This window comes from Prionailurus bengalensis, chromosome B4 (genome assembly GCF_016509475.1).
Source record: "Prionailurus bengalensis isolate Pbe53 chromosome B4, Fcat_Pben_1.1_paternal_pri, whole genome shotgun sequence".
NCBI lineage: Eukaryota > Metazoa > Chordata > Mammalia > Carnivora > Felidae > Prionailurus > Prionailurus bengalensis.
In genome coordinates this window covers 76,735,964-76,757,583 of record NC_057358.1, presented here as the reverse complement: position 1 = coordinate 76,757,583, position 21,620 = coordinate 76,735,964, and the positions used below count along the sequence as shown (strand labels likewise).

At 40.5% G+C, this 21,620-nt stretch overlaps 1 protein-coding gene across 4 annotated transcripts in view; it reads left to right on the top strand.

Moving 5' to 3' along the window:
- CERS5 (ceramide synthase 5) overlaps positions 1-21,620 on the top strand; it is a 32,843-nt gene that overhangs the window by 8,545 nt on the left and 2,678 nt on the right. Inside the window, exons 2-10 of one of the 4 annotated variants that reach the window (XM_043563866.1) lie at positions 11,909-12,014; positions 12,844-12,974; positions 13,802-13,859; positions 15,670-15,720; positions 16,410-16,502; positions 18,645-18,773; positions 18,891-18,997; positions 19,767-19,923; positions 20,931-21,039. In XM_043563866.1, coding sequence (XP_043419801.1) covers positions 11,909-12,014; positions 12,844-12,974; positions 13,802-13,859; positions 15,670-15,720; positions 16,410-16,502; positions 18,645-18,773; positions 18,891-18,997; positions 19,767-19,923; positions 20,931-21,039 — 941 coding nt within the window. Of the gene's footprint in view, positions 1-9,665; positions 9,751-11,908; positions 12,015-12,843; positions 12,975-13,801; positions 13,860-15,669; positions 15,721-16,409; positions 16,503-18,644; positions 18,774-18,890; positions 18,998-19,766; positions 19,924-20,930; positions 21,040-21,620 lie in introns of those variants that run through there. The other 3 variants (XM_043563867.1, XM_043563865.1, XM_043563868.1) reach the window with 3 other exon arrangements.

The following is a 21,620-nucleotide window of genomic DNA, read 5'->3' as shown; positions in this document are numbered from 1 at the left end:
ACATATATACTGTTAGTAATTCTTATTATCTCAAGACTTACATTCCTTACAATGAGGTTAGATGTAAGCAGGATGCTGATCCTTCTCATCACAGCACCTAGCAGTGTATCAAATTGCATAGGCCCTAATTATCTTAATGCTTTAAGGCTCTGTAATAGTCTAAGTGAGGATAACTTTGATACATGTGGGAGGAGTGAAAATAGTCTGGTATAAACCCACAGTGTGTGCCTTGCCATGGTTTAGGATAATATATGCCATAGTGGTCCTTTTCTTTATAGTCTGCTTCTGCTTTAAGAGCAAATTTGCCAATTTAAAAAAAAGTCCTCGCGACACCTGGCTGGCTTAGTCCTAGGGAGTGTGAGACTATTGATCTGGGGTGTGCGTCTGAGTCCCACTTGGGGTGTAGAGAGTACTTATAAAACTTAAAAAATGAATTAAATTAAAAAAAAGAGAGGTGCCTGAATGACTTAGTCGGTTAAGCGTCAGACTTTAGGTCACTATCTCACGGTTTGTGAGTTCAAGCCCTGCATTGCACTCATTGCTGTCAGTGCAGAGCTGGTTTCGGATCCTCTGTCCCCCTACCACTACAGGTCCCCCACTCAGGCTGTCTCTCTCAAAAAAAAAAAAAAAAAAAAAAGAGTCCCTGAAGACACTATCCTTTAAAAAAAAAAAAAGTCCTCAAAAGAAACTGCGTGGGGTGCTTGGGTGGCTCAGTTGGTTAACAGCTCTTTGATTTCAGCTCAAGTCATGATCTCACAGTTTCGTGGGTTTGAGCCCCACATCAGGCTCTACACTGAGAGTATGGAGCCTGCTTGGGATTCTCTCTCTCCCTCATTCTCTGCTCCTCCCCCACTTGCACTGTTTCTCTAAATAAATAAACAAACAAACAAACAAACAAACTGCAAAGAATACATATACGTGTACAACAAATGTGTATAGCACATGAGTTTGTAGATAGCAAATCCTATCCTTTGAACATTTTACTCAGAACGGTGCCTGGCTAGCTCAGTCGAAGGAGTGTGCAACTCTTGATCTCTGGGTTGTGAGTTCAAGCCCCACATAGGATGTGGAGATTGCTTAAAAACAAAATCTTAAAAAAAAAAATTAGGGCTGGCTCAGTCGGTTGAGTGACTGACTTTTGATTTCACCTCAGGTCATGATCCCAGAGTCGTGGTATCAAGCCCTATGTCAGGCTTCATGCTGAGCATGGAGTCTACTTAAGATTTTCTCTCTCTCTCTCTCTCTCTCCCCCCCCCTTTCCCCCTTTCTTTCTCTCTCTCCCCCTCCCTCCCTCCTACCCTTCCCTTCTCCCCCACTCACATGCGCTGTCTCTCAATCAAAGAAATGAAATTTTATTTCTTTTTAAGTTTATTTATTTTGAGAGTGTGAGAGAGAGCTCAAGTATGAACAGGAGAGGGGCAGAGAGGGAGAGAATGAGGGGGTGACAGAGAATCCCAAGCAGGCTCTGCGTGTGGTCAGCATAGAGCCTGACTGGGGCTTGAACTCATGAACCATGAGATCATGACTTTAACCGAAACCAAGAGTGAGATGTTTAACCAGCTGAGCCACCCAGGCACCCCTCAAATAAATAAAAATTTTAAAAAACATTTTTTTTTAATGTTTATTTCTGAGAGGGAGACAGCATAAGCAGGGGAGGGGCAGAGAGAGAAGTATGACACAAAATCCGAAGCAGGTTCCAGGCTCTGAGTTTTCAGCATAGAGCCTGACACAAGGCTGGAATTCACGAACCTTGAGATCATGATCTGAGCTGAAGTCAGACGCTTAACCGACTGAGCCACCCATGTGCGCCGCCCCCCCCAAATTTTTTTAATAAAAAAATTTACTCAGAAAAATACACTGACATTGGTGCATATGTATAGGGGATACTCAAAATGTATGTTGGGAGTCACCAGCACATAAATGAATAGTATTAGTATAATTTAAATGTATTATTTCATTAAAAATAACGATAGTAGCCATGTTACATGAATAGCATTTTTGAAAAGTAATTATTTTCTAAAAAAAAAATCCAGAGAACAGCATTGATTTTACATTTTTGGAAATCTCTTTACTGTCTGACTTAATAGAAGATAGTTGGATTCTTCTCCCTGGCTTCTGCATTCAGGCTCTTGTTATATGTTGTTTTAGTTGAAGTATATAAATAAAAGCTGGCTTCACACAAATGTGTCATTGGAAAGGCGAAGTATTTTTTCTTTGATACAACACCAAAACATAACAAATAGTAATTTTCTTTTTCTTTTTTTCCTTTCCTTTCCTTTCCTTTTCTTTCCTTTCCTTTCCTTTCCTTACCTTTCCTTTCTTTTCTTTTCTTTTAATTTTTGAGAGAGAGAGAGAGAGTGTGAGCAGGGGAGAAGGGCAGAGAGAATCTTAAGCAGACTCCATGCTCAATGGAACCCAACGTGGAGCTAGATCCCATAAACCTGGGATTGTGACCTGAGCAGAAATCAAGAGTTGGATGCTTAGCTGACTGAGCCACCCAGGCACCCCAACAGGAAGTAGTTTCTTAAAGGTTGGTTGCATTGTGGAATATGAAACCCTATCATTGAGCTTTTCATTCATGTTAAAATCCATTGGTCTGTCTGGAGATCATGGGTTGGTAATTTTGCCTTATTGCATCCCAGAGAGCAAGATGGGTCACCAGCAGCTCTACTGGAGCCGTCCGAGGAAATCCGGTGAGGGTTCTCATTCTTGCCACATCTACTCAAACTGGCATAGTCTAATCTGGAAATATAGCCTCACTATGTGCCACCATCATTTCCGTCAGTATGCAAAGGTAAAGGCTTCATTAAGTTTGATTAAATGAGCTTCCTTGAATGGGTCATCCAGGATACCTACATTAACTGTAGATATCCAAGACACCTACATTCCTACTAACTCTTTGTACATAAAATTAAAGTACTTCAATTAAAAAAAAGAAAAATACTGGTTTACTGAGTTATATAGATCTCCCAAATGTCAATACATTTCTTTATACAACATTTAAGAATCCTATTAATCTCATCAGAACTAGTCTTATCATAAAAGCTTGAACGATTGGGAAGTTTTCAAGTTCAAAGGTGGATATAAGTTCTCTAAAATTCTAATTTTCACTTGAAAGCTTGAATTTTATCATTGGCAACAATGTTTGTTTTTTTGAAATGACAGGCTTATTTCATTCATTTTTCAGAAAATACCCAGGTCCAAATGATCTTAGTTTGTTGGCCATTCTTTGAGGTAAAAATTGTATTCTATGAAAAATGTAATTTTAAAAAATGTTTATTTATTTTGAGAGGGAAGGAGAGAGAGAGAGAGAGAGAGAGAGAGAGAGAGAGAGAGAGAGAGAGAGATTGATTGATTGATTGATTCCCTAGCAGGCTCAGCGCTGTCACCACAGAGCCCAATGTGGGCTCAATCCCACGAACCTTGAGATCATGACCCGAGCCGAAATCAGGAGTCAAGACGCTTAACCGACTGAGCCCCTCAAGTGCCCCAAGGAAAAAGTGATTTAAGTTCAGTGCACAACTTAAACAAGCGTGTTTCCTTGAGACAACCATATACTTTGCTATGTAGCAAAAGTGCTGTGTACTTCCCATTTCATCACATAATACTTTTTAAAAGTATACTCAAAGGCTGAGATTTGTTAAAATCAATCATTTGTATTGCTTCGTCAAGGACATTCTTAAGTGAACTGGCTTAAAAGAAAAAAAAAAACAAAAACTAAGAGGACATAGCAAGGAAGAATACAATAACCATTACTACAGTTGGTGCATTTGTGCTCAGGTAACATAAGTTTTATCCACCATGGCTTTGCCCTGTCGTTGCAAGTGTCAACACAGTAACAAAGGCAAATGATGTCTTGATATTATTATTAAAATAGTTTTTACTTTCTGGGCCTCTAGAGAGTATCTCAGGGGCCTTCTGGGGGTCTGTAGACCATACTTTGAGACCCTCTGCTATAATTGAATGAGATCAACCAGAGTGGGTGTGTAGAGTAAGAAAAGAACCTGCATAGGACTCTGAGGAAACAGCATATTTTAGGAAAAAGCAGAGTGGGGGGAAAAAACCCCAAAAGGAGAAAAGAGGTATGACAACCCTATAGTATTTGACAGTATCTGTAGTAACCATTTAATAAGTACTTACTTTGTCCCAGGCACTATTCTTTTTTTTTTTTTTTTAACATTTTATTTATTTTTGAGACAGGGAGAGACAGAGCATGAACAGGGGAGGGTCAGAGAGAGGGAGACACAGAATCTGAAACAGGCTCCAGGCTCTGAGTTTGTCAGCACAGAGCCCGACGCGGGGCTCGAACTCACGGATCGTGAGATCATGACCTGAGCCGAAGTCAGTGGCTCAACCGACTGAGCCACCCAGGCACCCCCCAGGCACTATTCTAAGTGCTAAACATTGAGTCCTCATAGTAACTTTATGAAGTAGGTAGATAATTACAGTTATCCTCATTTTGTAGATGAGAAAACGGGAGCACAGAGAAAGTTAAGTAGCATGTCCAAGTGACTCAACTAGCAATGCATACCAAGCAGTCTACTTCTGTTGCCAGAGAGATGGAGGGAGAAAAGTAGGAGGAGTATGGCAAGTAAGGAAGCTAAGAAAAAGTACATTTCAAGAGGGAGGGCATGGTCAGTAATGTGGAATAACGTAGAGTGGTCAGGTAGGATACAGGACTGAAAAGCATCCATTTGATTTCACAATAAGGAGATCATTTTTGGCAAGGGCAGTGTCAGTGGAGCGTGGGGACAGAAACGAGATGAGAGAGACGAAGACTGAGGAATGAGTGGGAGTTGGAGAAGTGTGATTCTGATGCAGGATGCTGAAGGCATTCCCTTCTCTTCTTAGTCAAGATTCTTAAGAATCTTAACTATTTCCATTTCTTTCTTCCTCCTCCTTATATCTTTCACTGATGTAATTCACTGCTGTCTCTAGATTTTCTGTTTTACTGGAATTTCTTTGGTGAAGGTTACCACAGATCTCCAAATTGTTAAATCCAGTGGATACTGAAATCCTTGTCTTACTTGATCTCTGCCTCATTTGATACAGCTCTACCTCTGGTCTTCCTGCCCTCTAAATTCACCTTTTATATTAGTGTTTCCCAGGATGTTGACCTTGGTTTTCTTCTCAATTTGTGTTCCTTTCTTTCTTTTTTAAGTAGGCTCCACATCCAGCATGGAGCCCAACACGGGGCTTGAACTCACTATCCTGAGATCAAGACCTGAGCTGAGATTAAGAGTTGGATTAAGCAATCAACTAAGCCACCCAGGAGCCTCAGTTTGTGTTCCTTTCTTGTTGCACTCACATCCACCCCCACAATTTTAGCTACCACCTATATTCTCATTCTCTTGTGCTCTTTTTTCTTTCTCGTGTGTGTGTGTGTATGTGTGTATGTGTGTGTGTGTGTGTGTGTGTGTGTGTGTGTGTGTGTGTCTTAAGCCTCTTTATTTGCCTACTAGACAGTTCCATTTCAGTGTCCTATGAGCACTTCAAATTCAGCCTAACACAATTCATCTATCATTCCCAAATTTGCTTTATCTTATGCTCTACTTGGTTGAGACACCATAATCAATTTAGTTTCCCAAGTCAGAAATAAGGAAGGCTGGACTCTGCTTTTGCCTCTTACATCTATTCTGTTACCAAGTGCTATTAATTTTACCTCCTCAGCAGCTCTTGAATCCGTCCTTTCGTTTTCATTTCTATAGCCTTAGTTCAGTGCTTTATCACTTAAAGCATGGAGTTTTTACAGTAGCCTTTAACTGATGATGCTCCTTTATTAATATACAAATCTAGCTCTTCTCCTGGCCTAAAGCCTTCCAGTGCCTCTCCATCAACTATAGGATAAAGTTCACTCACAACATAACATAACATAACATAACATAACATAACATAACATAACATAACATAACATAACATACCTGTGATTTGGCCTCTATCTGTAGAGTTTTTTTCCTCCTGCCACTGTTGCCACCCCTGAATTTGTACATTGCATAGTTCTGTAAGTAGTTTGTCTCTTCTGTTTGCTTTAGTACATGCTGTTCCCACTGCCTGAATGTCTTTTTGTACTTTCTCCTCTGTCCACCCAACAGAAGCTACTCAAATTTTTAATGTGATTGGTTTATTAAGAATTCAGTTGCAAAGGGAAAGGACTTTTGGAATCTGTTTTGTGTGGAACTCTGCATTTTGCCTCTTGTATACATATGTCTTGGGGGAGGGTTTTCAAATGCTGCTTGTGTACCTAAGGATTACATTTTCTAAACAGGCTTTATCTGGACCTAAGAATCTTTATTTAAATATCTCAGTTCTCATCTCTCCCATTTGTGTGGGGGGGGGGGGCAGGGAGCATTCAGGGTCAGATAATTATTACTCAGTACTCTACCTACTGATACACCATCCTCATCAGTCTGTATAAGACCTTTCTCTTTTTATTGTATTTTTCACTCCATCTCATTCCCTATTTTGGTTTCTTTGATGGTTATTTTTCTTTTTTATATATAAATTTTGACACTATATCTTTCCAGAAATTGATCTAAGCCACTGCTTCCCAACCTAATCATGTTGCTGCACACATAGAAAATAATTCATGTATTGCGCAGTAGGGTATATGAGGCCAAAGGCTACAGACTAAGGTTTCCTGGTTACCATAGGCTCCGTGAACCACCCTTGAGAGCTAGGAGCAGTATCTCAGCATCAACGTAGCCCAAATACATTACTTGCCATGATACACTAGTTGAAAAGCTTAATCTATACTGTGAAACATATTTGTGTATAGTTCATATCCATTAATGATGTTGTGGTGAATCACAAAGATAGAGTTGTTAGTATAGCTCCTGTCTTTGGTAAAAAGCAAAGTAATAAGTAATTTCGCCTTCATTAGCCCAGGCCTTAGTCAGCTGCTGCCATGTATCTGGAGGGCAGAAAAAGGCAGAATGAAATGATGTCTACAAAACATAACAGTTTGGGTCACGAGACTCATGTTCCTGGAGTGGCAGGTGGAAAGGAGCAGCTTACCATTCAGTATAGGCCACTAAATGCCTACTTATTTAGACCTGCAGGCTAAGGGAAGTCTGGTCTTTCAAATTAGTTTAGGGGTGCTTGGGTGGCTCAATCGGTGAGTGTCTGACTTCTGCTCAGGTCATGATCTCCTGGTTCATGAGTTCGAGTCCCACATCGGGTTTGCTGCTGTCAGCCTCTTAGTGCAGAGCCCACTTCAGATCCTCTGTCTCCCTCTCTGTGCCCATCCTCTGCTTGTGCTTTCCCAAAAATAAATAAATACTTTAAAAAATTATTTAAAAAAAATTTTTTTAATGTTTTTATTTATTTTTGAGACAGAGACAGAGCTTGAGCGGGGGAGGGGCACAGAGAGAGGGAGAGACAGACAGAATCCGAAGCAGGCTTTAGGCTCTGAGCTGTCAGCACAGAAACTGATGCGGGGCTCGAATTCACGGACTGTGAGATCATGACCTGAGCCGAAGTCGGACGCCTAACCAACTGAGCTACCCTAAAATAATTTTTTAAGGGGTGCCTGGGTGGCTCAGTCCGTTAGGCATCCGACTTCGGCTCAGGTCATGATCTCACAGTCCGTGAGTTCGAGCCCCGCATCAGTTTCTGTGCTGACAGCTCAGAGCCTAAAGCCTGCTTCGGATTCTGTCTGTCTCTCCCTCTCTCTGTGCCCCTCCCCCGCTCAAGCTCTGTCTCTGTCTCAAAAATAAACATTAAAAAAAAAAAAAACTTAAAAAAAATTATTTTAGGGGCACCTGGGTGGCTTAGTCAGCTAAGCGTCCAGCTTTGGCTCAGGTCATGATCTCACGGTTCGTGAGTTCGAGCCCCGTGTCGGGCTCTGTGCTGACGGTTCAGAGCCTGGAGACTGCTTCAGATTCTGTATCCACCTCTTTCTCTGCCCCTCCCCTGCTCATGCTCTCTCCCTCTCAAAAATAAACACTAAAAAAAAATTTTTTTTAATTATTTTAAAACTTGGGCAACAAATTGATCCTGTAGAGGACAGAAAATCACAAGATAAATTTGATTTCTCACTGCCATTAACAGCAGTTTCAAACTATGATGTCAGGAATCTTTTACACTCTTAAAAATTTTTACATTCTTAAAAATTATTAAGGACCCCAAACATAAATTTATGTTTACATGGATAATATCTATCAACATGTACTGTTTTAGAAGTTAAAATGGAATTTTAAAGATATATATTCTATTAATTCATTTACAAATGACAATAAATTGATTATATTGGTAATACAACTAATGTTTCATGAAAAATAACTATTTTCCAAAACAAAATAAAATGTGAGAAGAATAGCATTATTTTACATTTTTTTTTAACACTCTTTAGTATTTGGCACCTGTATTCTCATGTCAGCTCCTGCATTCAGTCTATTGCAATGTCATGTAACCCATGGAAAATTCCACTGCACACTCATGAGAGAGTGAGAGAGACAAGAATTATTATGAAGTTATAGAATTATTATGAGATAGTTTTGACCGTGTAGACCTCCTGAAACGGTCTCAGACCCTAGGAATCTGTACAGTTCGGTAAATGCCTATCTAACAAAAAGGATGAATACCTAATTTCACTTTCTTCATTAAGGTGATTTCATTAAGTACATAAATCTATGTATTTAATTTTTATCATAGAAAAAATTATTTTTCAAACTTAGTTATGTTTTATGCTTATTTATGTTTTATGCTTCATGCTATAGCACAAAATAGGTGCCCCATAAATATTTGCCAAATAGATAAATTTTCTTAGGGTCTGTTTTTTGTTTTTTTTTTTTTAAAGTTTATTTATTTATTTTGAGAGAAGAGAGAGAGAGAGAGAGAGAGAGAGAATGAGAATGAATGGGGAGGGGCAAAGAGAGAGGGAGTGAGAGAATCCCAAGCAGCCTTTGTGCTGTCACTGCAGAGCCCCACATGGGGCTCAGTCTCATGAACCATGAGATCATGACCTGAGCCAAAATCAAGACACTTAACCAAATGAGCCACCCAGGCGTTCCTCTTAGGGTCTGTATTTGTCTAACTGTAACTGACTGCATGCTAGTAATTTTGTCTTTCATTGCACTCTGTGAACTAATGAGGGCAGGATATGAGCTAATTCTGACTCTAGGATATTAAGTTCACTCCAAGGTCTAGATAATAAAAAAATTATCTTGGCTTCACCCAGGTAAGCAGGGTACAAACCTATCTCTGTCGTATGAAAGAAGATTTCTTGCACTTCTTGGCTTCTTCCAGAGATACCATCAAGGAGAACCAAGACTGAACTGTTTCTAGTAAAAATAATAATAGCTGCTTTTAATAATAATATTAAGAACAACAACAATAATAAATAGCTGCCTTTTAATGAGTGTTTACTAAATATCAGGTACTGGGTTAGGCATGGATCATGTCATTTCATTTTTAAAATAACCCTGTGAGGTAGACATTATCTCCATTCTATAGATGAGTAACTTTCACAAAATCTCTTAGCTGGCAAAATCTAACTCCAGGGCCTTTGATCACCTGACTGCTTCTGGACTGAAGAGCTCTGGATCAGGGAGTAAGAGTAGGAATTGGAAAAGCTGTTTTTGTTATTGGGTCTACTTCTTCATACAGTTAATGTAGATGAGAGGATACAGAGATAATTCAGTGCTTTTCTCTCTCCTGTAGCACCAACTGAAAAGCAAAGAATGACTGACTTAGTTACTCCTCTGGATGCTGATCAGTCCTGGGTCCAAACTGAGTTCCAATGGAGCAAGGGTAGGATTTGAGAGACCTGTCACTTGTTAATTACTGAGCACAGACACAGAATCTTGGTAAATACAAAAACAGCATTCCCTGTATACTGTGTTCATAAGGAGTTTAAACATGAGTGGGGTGCTAAAATATTTGTACACAGAATAATATACCAGGAAATATAAAGTATCTAATAGTGTTGGCCTTTGGATGAAACTTTTGTACCACCTGTGTCAAAGAGGAGAGAATAGGTTACAGATGTGGTTAACTTTGTGCTGTGAATAAATATTTCTCCATGGCTCCAGGAACTTTCGTGATAAGGGTAGAAGTTTTCACAGAGGAAGATAATAAAGTTTCTTATTCTCAGTTCCTCCCTTAGAGATAAATTCTGGATTCAAATGCAGACCAAGAAATAGGTCAAGAGCACTCGATCTTACACCTCCCAGTCACAATTTCATCTTGGGACTCCTTAAGATGCTAAGAGAACTAAAACTGGTTTTGACTTATTCTGAAAATGACTATGTAGAGCTTTTCCTAGAGCTAATGCTCACAGAAATTTATGGATGTGGAAGAGAGAGATCTTTTTTTTTTTTAAAGAATTTTTTTCTTTTAAGTAAACTCTATGCCCAGTGTAGGGCTTGAACTCACGACCTTGAGATCAACAGCCGCATGCTAAATGGACTGAGCCAGCCCTGTGCCCTAAGAGGGATCTTCCTTTAAAATTTTTTTTTTAATGTTTTATTTATTTTTGAGACAGAGCATGAGCAGGGGAGGGGCAGAGAGAGAGGGAGACACAGAATCCCAAGCAGGCTCCAGGCTCCGAGCTGTCAGCACAGAGCCCGATGCGGGGCTCAAACTCACAGACTGTGAGATCATGACCTGAGCCGAAATTGGACGCTTAACGGACTGAGTCACCCAGGCGCCCCTAGAGGGAATTTTTTTGAAGAACCAAAGAATAGTTACTTATTTTTCAAAGGTCTACAAGTTAGAAATTAATTACAGTTAATGATAACACCATGGAATACTAGATTTGGGAAAAAATCTTAAGGGCGCCTGGGTGGCTCAGTCGGTTAAGTGTCCAACTCGATTTAGGCTGAGGTCATGATCTCTCTGTTTGTGGGATCCAGCCCAGAGTCACGTTCCAATCTAACAACATGGAGCCTGCATGGGATTCTCTGTCCCTCTCTTTCTCTGCTCCTCTCCCACTCATGCTCGCTCTCTCTCTCTCTCTCAAAATAAACTTAAAAAAAGAAAAAAAATCTTAGATATCATGTCATTACTTCTTCTAGATGATAAAACCAAGACCCAAAAGTTAAATGACTTAAGTTTATATGACTTATTAATGGTAGATTTGGGAATAGAATTGAGTACTAATAGGTAATTTATTTCTCATCCTTCCTAATTTCCTTTCTTCCAGGCTACTAAAGTTCTAAGTATTTCCATAATTTTTTGTTTAGGCAGGAAGGTGGCCAAGACCCAGGATATTTGTATTTAGGAAGAGCTCAGTCTCAGTTCTACTTTGCCCTCCAGTTAAGATCTTCTTGATTTTTTGATGTGAGGGAAACTACCATTTATTAAGCATTTCCTTTGTGCCATGGTCTTCATATATATTATCTCATTGAATAGTTATAGGATTCTTGTAAAGTAGACCAGCGCTTCTAATTTTAATAGGCATAGGAATCACCTGGGGATCTTGTTAATGCAGGTTCTGATTTTGCAGGTTTGGGATGGGGTTTGAGATTCTGCATTTCCAAAAGGTTTCCAGGAAAAACCAATAATGTTTTGGTCTTATTTTGAGTAGCAAGGATGTTGATACTATCTTCATCTTCTAGATGAAAAACAGACTTATAGAGATTAAGTAAACTGCTGCAGTTCCTTCCTACAGGCAATAAATGGAAGACTAGTAGATAAAATGATAGGTCTGACCTAGGTCTTTCTGACTACAGCTCAAGATGTGATAAGAGAAGCCAGGAAAAAAATGGAAAGAGAGCTTATGTTCTAATATTTCTTAAACAGGTCACTTTGCAAGTAAGTCAGTGGCAGAATCTAGGAATAAACTAAAAAGTCCTGGTTCCCAGCCCAGTTTTTTCCCTTTGCCTTCCATCAGCCCCCTAATCAGGATTTTTTCTTTCATGCTTAGCAAACCATATTTAAAATTGGCTTTGGATTTTTATCCTTACAGGTTTATTGCTAAACCCTGTGCACTCCGTGTTGGCATCCAGGACAGTGGTCCTTATCAGGCGCAACCCAATGCCATCCTTGAAAAGGTGTTCGTATCTATTACCAAGGTAAGTCGGCAAAGAAAGAGAGGAAGATTCATGTGAGAGGTTACCCCATAGGGCAGAGGGCGGTAGAGAGCAAGTGTCTCCAAGGATAGAGATAGGATGGGATGATCTTTCACATTTCGGTAGTCTATATAACTATAAGGAGAACTTTATCCCCTCAGGGAAATACCTTTGGGTCAGGATCCCTTAAATAAGTTTACATACATTTGGATTTTAGACCTAGTAACCACAACCCCACCTTCTCCAGACACACATCGTATTTTGATTTTGTTTTTCCCTGCTCCAGTTTCTGTCATTATCTAGTTGCATAATCCAGATAGGGATGGTACCAATAGCCTTTGTAGTTTTTTTTTTTTTTTCAAGTTTATTTATCTTGAGAGAGAGCACAAGCAGGGGAGGGGCAGAGAGAGGGAGAGAGAATCCCAAGCAGGCTCTGCACAGTGTGGACCCTGATGTGGGGCTGAACTCACAAACTGTGAGATCACGACTTAAGCTGAAACCAAGAGTCGGAGACTTAACCAACTGAGTCACCCAGGTGCCCCTGCAGTTTGGGTTTTTAATAGCTTTCTTTATTCAGCTTGGGCTGGAGAGAGAAGACCAAACAAGGATTCTAAAGGAAAGCTAATAAAGCTTTGCTAAAGGCAAAGGTCTTTGATATGTGAAATAGGACTTCTTAACTAAAAATGAGTGTGGGGGTGAAACCTAGAAGGATAAACATCCCTTAAACCGTTGTAGTTATATATCCCCCCTTTTTGCCACTCAGCTAGTCAGGGGGATTTAATGAGAGGGTTGAAGAGAAAGGGACGTTCTGACTCTGGTCATGCATCCACAGTATCCTGATGAGAAAAGGCTAGAGGGCCTGTCAAAACAACTGGATTGGGATGTCCGAAAAATCCAATGCTGGTTTCGTCATCGGAGGAATCAGGACAAGCCCCCAACGCTCACTAAGTTCTGTGAGAGCATGTAGGTGTGCATATGGAGGTGGGGAGTGAGAAGGGTGGGGTATGACTGGACTGAGGTTTTCTTTTGGTAGGACAATAGTCGATGAATGTAGAGGGCTGACTCAATTTATTGTAGACAGGAAAGAAGAGAACTGGAAGACCGGTCGCCCTTAGTGTCTTGAACATGCCGCCATTAAGCTACATGTTGTAGTTTGATTTTGTTCTTCCTCCTCAAATAGATTGGGAGTGAATTCCTATAACTGCACTTATATAGGTAGATAGGCACACCCTTGTACACCTTGGTAGAGATAGTACCGACTTGCGGTAAATTGACATTTTGGTAGGAAGTATCTTTTCCTGGACATACTGTACTTCATTTCACTGGGTTTTTACTAATTATCCCCTGTACACAGAACACAATTGATCATTGTCATGCAAAGAAAATATTAGGCACTATCATTAGGGAGTCTGATATGGAAGAAAAGTTGATTATAACCAGTATACACTGGTGGGAATCTATTTTAAACAAAGCTGGAAGACGTCTATCATTTCGGATTTTTAGGTAACAATATTTGTCCCCATGCTGGGAACTTTATCTTTTTTTTTTTTGAAGATGTTATTTATGTATATATTTTTAAGTAAACTCTTTGTTCAACCTGGGGCTCAAATTTATGACTCCCATGATCAAGAGTCACGTGCTTTACTGGCTGAGCCAGCCAGGTGCCGCTCTGGGATCTTATTTCTTACCCATAATTGTGTTGTCCCCAAATCTGCTATCCTGACCTCCTTAGCCTCAAAAACTTTCTTTTGAGTGAATATTCATCTAACCTCTATTCTTTGCCCACCCAGGTGGAGATTCACTTTTTATTTATGTATATTCTGCTATGGAATAAGATTTCTCTGGTCGGTAAGTCTAAACTCTCTCTGGTCCTCTGTTGGGTTCTAATCATGCCTACATCTCTAGAGATAAGAGTTGTGTGATACCATTAGATCTTTATTTCCTCCCTGCCCTTTTATTTTTTTCTGTAATGCCTACAGCCCAGGTTTATATGCCAAATAGATTGTTGTCTGTCTGGCATCTGATTTCGTAACTTTACTGTTTCTCCCTTTATTTAGGGGAGATAATTGTAATAGTAATAGCATAGTACACAAATAGTAATAGTATTGATTAAATCAGATGTGATTTAATCTGATGCTGGTTTACAAAGTCTGTGATGGTTTACAAAGCATTTGACAAAGATCTTGTTCTCCCAAGGAGACAGTTGTAGAAATCAGGGTTAGGTTACTGTAGGAATCAGTAAACCTTTAAAGTGGATAAAACAGGTATTATTCCTGCTTTTCAGTTAATTGTCAAAAGAATTTCAGGCTTTTTGGTTCCTGAGTCCATGTTGTTTTTTCCACTGTACTGTACTATTTTCCTCTAAATGTTATAATTAAGACTTCAAAATACATTAAGTAAAAAGCAGAACTGAAGGAAGGGAACAGATAAATATACACCACGGTTGGTGGCTTTTTAAAAAAAATCTTATAAAAAATTGTTTGATGTTTATTCATTTTTGAGAGACAGAGACACAGCGTGAGTGGGGGAGGGGCAGAGAGAGGGAGAGAGGGAGACACGGGATCCGGAGCTGTCAGCACAGAGCCCGATGCAGGGCTCAAACCTACGAACCGTTAGATCATGACCTGAGCTGAAGTCAGTTGCTTAACTGACTGAGCCACCCAGGGGCCCCTGAAATCTTACAAAATATGTTCTGTGATCATAATGAAATTAAATTAAAAATCAATAATAATAAGATATCTAGAAAATATTTGGAAGTGAAACTCTTCTAAATGACCCATGGATCAAAGAAGAAATCACAAGGGAAATTAGAAAATACTTAATTGAAATGATGCTGAAAATCCAACATACCAGAACTTAGGAGATGCCCCTAAAGCATGCTTAAAGGGAAATTTATAACTTTATATGTTTATATTAGAAAAGAAGAAAGCTTTAAAGTCAATAATACAAGTTTCTACTTTAAGATCTGGAGAAAGAAGAGCAAAGTAATGCCAAAGTAAGTTAAAGGAAAGAAATAATAATTAAAAACAGTAAAAAAAAAACTAATGACATAGGGAATAGACAAAGCCATGAGTTGGTTCTTTGAAAGGTTTCATTAAAATTGGTAAACCCCTAGATAAAAAGAAACAAATCATCAGTGTCAGAGAGAAAAGGGCGGGAGGGCTGTAACTATAGATCCTGTAGACATTGAAAGTATAGTAACACAATATTATGAACAATCAAATAGTAAAAAATTCAACAACTTAGATGAAATGGACAAATTTCCTTAAAGGACATTGAAACTCCATTAGAGATAATTATTTTTGATTTAAATCTTTGGCATGCAGATCTCTCTCTTGGTTGTCGAATGGAATCACAGTCTTCCTGCATCCCTAGTTCCTATATCCTAGGTGTTGAGGTTTTTAAAAACTATCCTAGAGCTCTCCCTGCTCTTATTTATTTCAAAGCATGGCTTTTCTATTTGTAATAACACTTTTCTTGCTCTAGAACAAAAACCTAACCATTTATTGACCTTTTAAGGACCCCCTAAATTCTGTCAAGAGGGGGATTCCTTTTTCTTCCCCATTTCTCTTTTGCTCCTAGCAGAGAGAGAAAGGGATTATTTGGTAAACCAGGGTTGAATCCTAAAGGCTGACTTGGATTATCTCTTTCCTTTTAGTCACCTTGGTTCTGGGATATCCGACAGTGCTGGCATAGCTATCCGTATCAGGTACAGTCTGAGCCCTTTCAAGGCAGGGGCCTCGTGTGTGTGTAAGGTAGGGTGGGCAGGACAGTCCCAGAGCAGATGGCATGTTTTCTTGGTTTTCTTGAGGGATTAGGGGCTGAGTCTCTTTGACTCATGTATTTAGGGTATCTATTTCTGGGCCTCCCATAGCTGTGAAATCCAGTGATCTTTTCCAGATTCCCCGTTATATTCACCCTAATTGGGCCCAAAAGAAAAGCAGCTTCCTGGCACTTGATGAGATGCTTTCTGGCTCAGGTGTCCTTTTTGAATCAAGGGTAACTTGGAGTCTCCTTAAAAGCATCTTGGTTCTAATCTATTCTAGAAAAATGTCGAGGGGCTGTAACAGGGTGGAAGAAAAGACCTGAGTATATTAAATCCCCTGAAAAGCACTAATTGTCCAGAATTCTAGATACACTGATTTGATTGTGCTATAGTATGTGTTAACCTTATCTCTAAAGATGCGAGTAGAAAATGTGTATGTGGAGGGGCAGAGGGAAGAGGTTTAAGTCTCCATACCAATCCCAAATCTGTTAGCTGTTACAGATCTTGCAACACGGTGGGGAGGAAGGGTGTCTAATAATTTTGGGTATTGGTCCTCCAAGACAGAGAAAGTTGCGGAGATGGAATGAATTTTTGACTAGCTGGTATTCTAACTACTTCTTTCTCTCTTTCAGCCTCTCACAAGTGGGCTTTATTACTATTATATCATGGAATTGGCCTTCTATTGGTCTCTCATGTTTTCTCAGTTTATAGACATTAAACGAAAGGTAAGGACATTGTCTCCCTCAACTCTAACATACTGCATCCTCCTTTCTAGCAGCCACCATCACTGCCCTTGTGGATTCTCTACCCTGATTGGGACCACAAAAGAGGGAAAAAGTAGGCTTGATGGGACTATTAGCTTTTTGTAACCTTCTCAGAAATGAGACTTGACTAATGATGAAGTATATTTGAGGCGTTCAGGGCAGCCCAGGATAAAAAGTTAACCAGCTAAAAAGCATATCCTTTTCCTTATTTTTCTCTAAGGTTCTTACATGTATAGAGCTTTGGAAACTAGTCAGAACTAAGGGATAGCAAGGCCTGATCCAGGAAAAGGCCGGCCTCCAGAATAGCTAGATCTGGCTTTTGTTTTGCTGTAGAGCCCTCGTTCTCTCTCTCTCTCTCTGTTCTCCCTTCTTGGTGACCCTACTTACTTCAAGAATGTCAACTGGAAAGGGTTTTAGATGATTTCATTTACCATTTTCTTGCTGTTGTTTAGGAAACAAAGATTCGGAGAAGTGAGTTGACTTGCCCATATAGTGACAAAGTTGGGAATGACTTAAGTTTTTTATAATTGGACAGAAAGGGCAGAGTCTTTACTTTATTGGTATGCACCTGAAGTAATGTGGTTCCAGCAGCTCTGACTTTAATTTGTCACTATCTCATGGTTATCTTTGGTGAGGAAGACCAGAATTAGCATTTATGGGAATGTATTAAAACTAATCTGGGTTATTAGTTGTTGTGTAATCTAGAAGCTTGATACTCAATTCAAATGTCTTGCACTCTCCTATGGTCAGGAGACACAGGTCCCCTTATTAAAATTTTATTTTAAAACATGACACATATAAAAAGATTTGTAATATATATGTGGGTTTTATTTATTTATTTATTTTTTAATGTTTTTATTTATTTTTGAGACAGAGAGAGACAGAGCATGAGCCGGGGAGGGGCAGAGAGAGCGAGAGAGAGAGAGAGAGAGAGAGAGAGACAGACAGACAGAGCATGAGCCGGGGAGGGGCAGAGAGAGAGAGAGACAGAATCCGAAGCAGGCTCCAGGCTCTAAGTTGTCAGCACAGAGCTTGACGTGGGGCTTGAACTCACGAACTGTGAGATCATGACCTGAGTTGAAGTCCGACGCTTAGCCGACTGAGCCACCCAGGCGCCCCTATATGTGGGTTTTAAAACATACTAGAATGGGGGCGCCTGGGTGGCGCAGTCGGTTAAGCGTCCGACTTCAGCCAGGTCACGATCTCGCGGTCCGTGAGTTCGAGCCCCGCGTCGGGCTCTGGGCTGATGGCTCGGAGCCTGGAGCCTGTTTCAGATTCTGTGTCTCCCTCTCTCTCTGCCCCTCCCCCGTTCATGCTCTGTCTCTCTCTGTCCCAAAAATAAATAAAAAATGTTGGAAAAAAAAAAAATAAAAAAATAAAACATACTAGAATGTATACTTATGAACCCGCCCCCAACTCAAGAACTATAACATACCACTATATCTATGTGGAGAGCACAGACTTTTCATCCTTGTTTCTCTCACCCAAATTCACCTGTCTTCTCCCATTCTCTGTCCCTCAGTGGGCTGAGAAGTATTTATTAGACATGTCTGATAACAGGTATTTAGAGATTTCTGAGTCTGACCTTGGCATTTGAACCCAAGAGGAAATTAGAGCTTTAAATCTGAAAGCAGAAAGTGCTTACAGTTAAAATGGATTGTTTAGCATTTCTCTGAAACTTTTTTGAAGAGGTTAGCTTTGCCCTTCCATAAACCTCTCCTTTCTGTTAGGTCTCTTTGGTTGAAATATCTTTCATCAAAACAGTCTTAGAATCTCACAGATTATCTATGGCTTGTAGGTCTGACTACCACCTAGGAAATTATTTCCAAGTGTCAACTCAGCATACATGGTCTACATATTCCACAACTTCCAAAGAAAACTGTTATTTTCTGTGCTTTGAACTATATTAACATAGATTATGGGTCAGTCACTGGTGTAGAGTTTTGGGTCAAACGGTAGGGGTGCTCCAGATGGGAGAGTTTAGACAAAATGGAACCTCTAAGCGGTGGGAGAAGATCCTCAGAGAACATGCAGGGCATTGGGTTGGCTGATATCTCTATGGCCTTGCCTTTACCTGCCCCTTCTATTTCCATTCCTTGCTAGGACTTCCTGATCATGTTTATGCATCACTTGGCCACCATTGGGCTCATCACCTTCTCCTATATCAACAACATGGTTCGGGTGGGAACTCTGGTCATGTGTTTACATGATGTCTCAGACTTCTTGCTGGAGGTGAGACCCCCCCCCCCCCCCAACTCCTTTTTCCTCATTATTCCTCTCTTTCTCTCCTTTTCTTCCTATTTGAGAACCGGCTTTCTCTCAACTCAATTCTTATTTTCCTTTCTCCAGGCAGCCAAACTGGCCAATTATGCCAAATACCAGCGTCTCTGTGATACCCTTTTTGTGATCTTCAGTGCTGTTTTTGTGGTCACTCGTCTAGGAATCTACCCATTCTGGTGAGTGTTAGGGTCATGGAGCTGTGGTCAGTATGTAGCTAATGATACCTTTTGCCAATTTAGGAAATAGGCCACCAAAAACCCTATTGCCCTGCTTTATCCTTGGCTTAACCTGACCCTTTGTGGACTCACAGGACCCTCCCACAGTATTCCTAGGGAGGTGTAATCCAGACTGAGAACATCCAACTCACTTGGCTGTGGCTTTCCTGACTCCTGTCTGAGGGACAGCCCTCACTTTATGCCTAAGTAATTCCTTTGCCTTCTTTTGCGCTGATTATAAAATTCTCAGGCTCTTCTTGTTTTCCTGCTCTTATACCTTCTACCCCACCCTAACCAACACACACACCACTCTCACTTGTACACTCCCTACTTGATGGTACAGAGTCAGTGACTGCAGGTTGGAGATTTTGCTTAGTCTGAGCGAATCAGCCACCACCTGTCCTGTATGTGCCTGAGGATCTGAGTAATGACTAGGATTATGATTAAAATTGCTGCTCCAATTTTGTGAAACTCTGCATATTTGAAACGATTAAATGTGACTTAATCCACCAATTTCTGAGATTCACATATCTTTCCCTGCCCCTAAAGATAGAAAATTTCATAGGCCCCCTTTCTTTATTTTCTCAGTGTTAATGAATATCCCTAGAATTTCAACTGTTGGAATGTATAGGGAGAAAACATACTGGGTTCTGCTTCCCAGGGAACTCCACTTCATTGCTGTCTACTTGGCTTTAACTCTAGAATCTCACCATTGGCCTACTTCTTCTAGGATTCTGAACACGACTTTCTTTGAGAGTTGGGAGATGATCGGGCCTTATCCCTCCTGGTGGCTCTTCAATGGCCTTCTCCTGATCCTACAGGTTCTGCATGTCATCTGGTCCTACCTAATTGTGCGAATTGCTTTCAAAGCTTTGATCCGAGGAAAGGTGAGGAGGAAAGATGGCTTCTTTCTTTGGGGCTGGGTAGGAAGATAGATATTACTCAGTAGACTTCTCTAGCCTAGTGAGCCCCAGCTACTCAAGCAGACCCAGCAAAAAGCTTAGGACTCCAGAGGACTCCTTTTCTAGAAGTGTTTAGCCTTTTAAGATCTCACTAAGAGGGGTGCCTGGCTGGCTTAGTCAGTAGAGCATGCAACTCTTGATCTCTGGGTTATGAGTTTGAGCCCCACCTTAGGTACAGAGATTACTGGAGAAAAAAAAAAAAGATACAGGAGGAAAGATATGCCTTCTTTCTGTCCCTTACAATAACTGTGGTTAAATAATGAACAGTGTTATGTTTCTAGATGGTTTTAACCATTTCTTACCCCTTACCTACTTCAGTGGATTTCATATTTTTGCTTTTTAGCACAGAAACCTTTTTTCCAAAGGAAATTGTATGTAGAACTCTATAAACTTATGAAAGCAGAAATGTTTGATTGCCTAGGAATGGCATGGTAGTTCACAAGCCACCCCAAGATGACCACACTGTGATGTTTAAGATATGGGACTAAGTATTGACCTCATCCCACTGTTGTATGAAGAAATGATCCTAAATGAGATCGGTATTTAGGGTTTCAAATACCCATCTTATGCCAAGAGCCCAAAAACACAAAGAAAGATGTCATTTATGGTAAAAATGATGAAACTCATAACTGAATTTTGCAAGTTCTGAAGCAGTCAGGCTGGGATTTGCGCATGGGCTGAGGATTCAGCCTTCGGCAAATGCAGAGCCCAAGCTGGGAGGGGTGGTGGGGGGCGGGGGAGGGGGACTCTGCTAGAGGAGACACTGACTCTAGGACAGAGGGATGGAATGTAATGTAACCCAGGCATATATGATTTCTTGTGTCCCTGTTCCTTATGGCTGCAACTGGTTTCAGAACTTGCTCAGTGTGCCTATGCATCTTGCTGTAGCTACTGGACATCTCTCTTCTCCCCTGCTTTTCTTTCCTGACCAGGTGACCTATCCAGGAAGGATTAGACCCAGACTCTGTACTCTCCACTCTTTTCTCACCTCCTTCCTTTTTTCTATGCCTGGTGGGAGCTGGACAGTTTCATCTCTTGCATGTAAGTGTATCTGTGCTTCTAGTGTTCAGTAAAGCATGTCTGTCTGAATGTGTTCCTTCCTCTTCCTTCCTGCTTCCCTTCCTGTCCCCTGTGTTGTCTCAGAGCATGCCTGTCTCCTGACCTTGTGGGGCCATTGTTGACTGGAGCTCAAGTTGCCAGATAGTTTTTTCTAAATGGAGGCAAGAGTTGAGTCGACTCTTATTTTTTCCCCTTTCTGAGCCTCCCTTTACCTCAAATCTGTCAGTTGCCTGGGCTCAGAGGTCAAAGCTGCAATAGATCACAGAGTCTTAGAGCTAACCAAAGCAAGTGCCCCACTCCTTGGCAACAGCATATAGATCTTTGTTCCCTTCTCACCCCCTTCTTTCCTTTAGTTTTTTTAAAATTTATTTTTTATGGATTTTAAGCTTATTCATTTTGAAAGAGAGACCGCGTGTGTACTCAAGCAGGGGAAGGGCAAAAAGAGAGAGAGAGAGAGAGAGAGAGAGAGAGAGAGAGAGAGAGAGAATCCCAAGCAGGCTCTGCCAGTGCAGAGCCCAACGGCGGAGCTCAATTCCACAAACCGTGAGATCATGACTTGAACC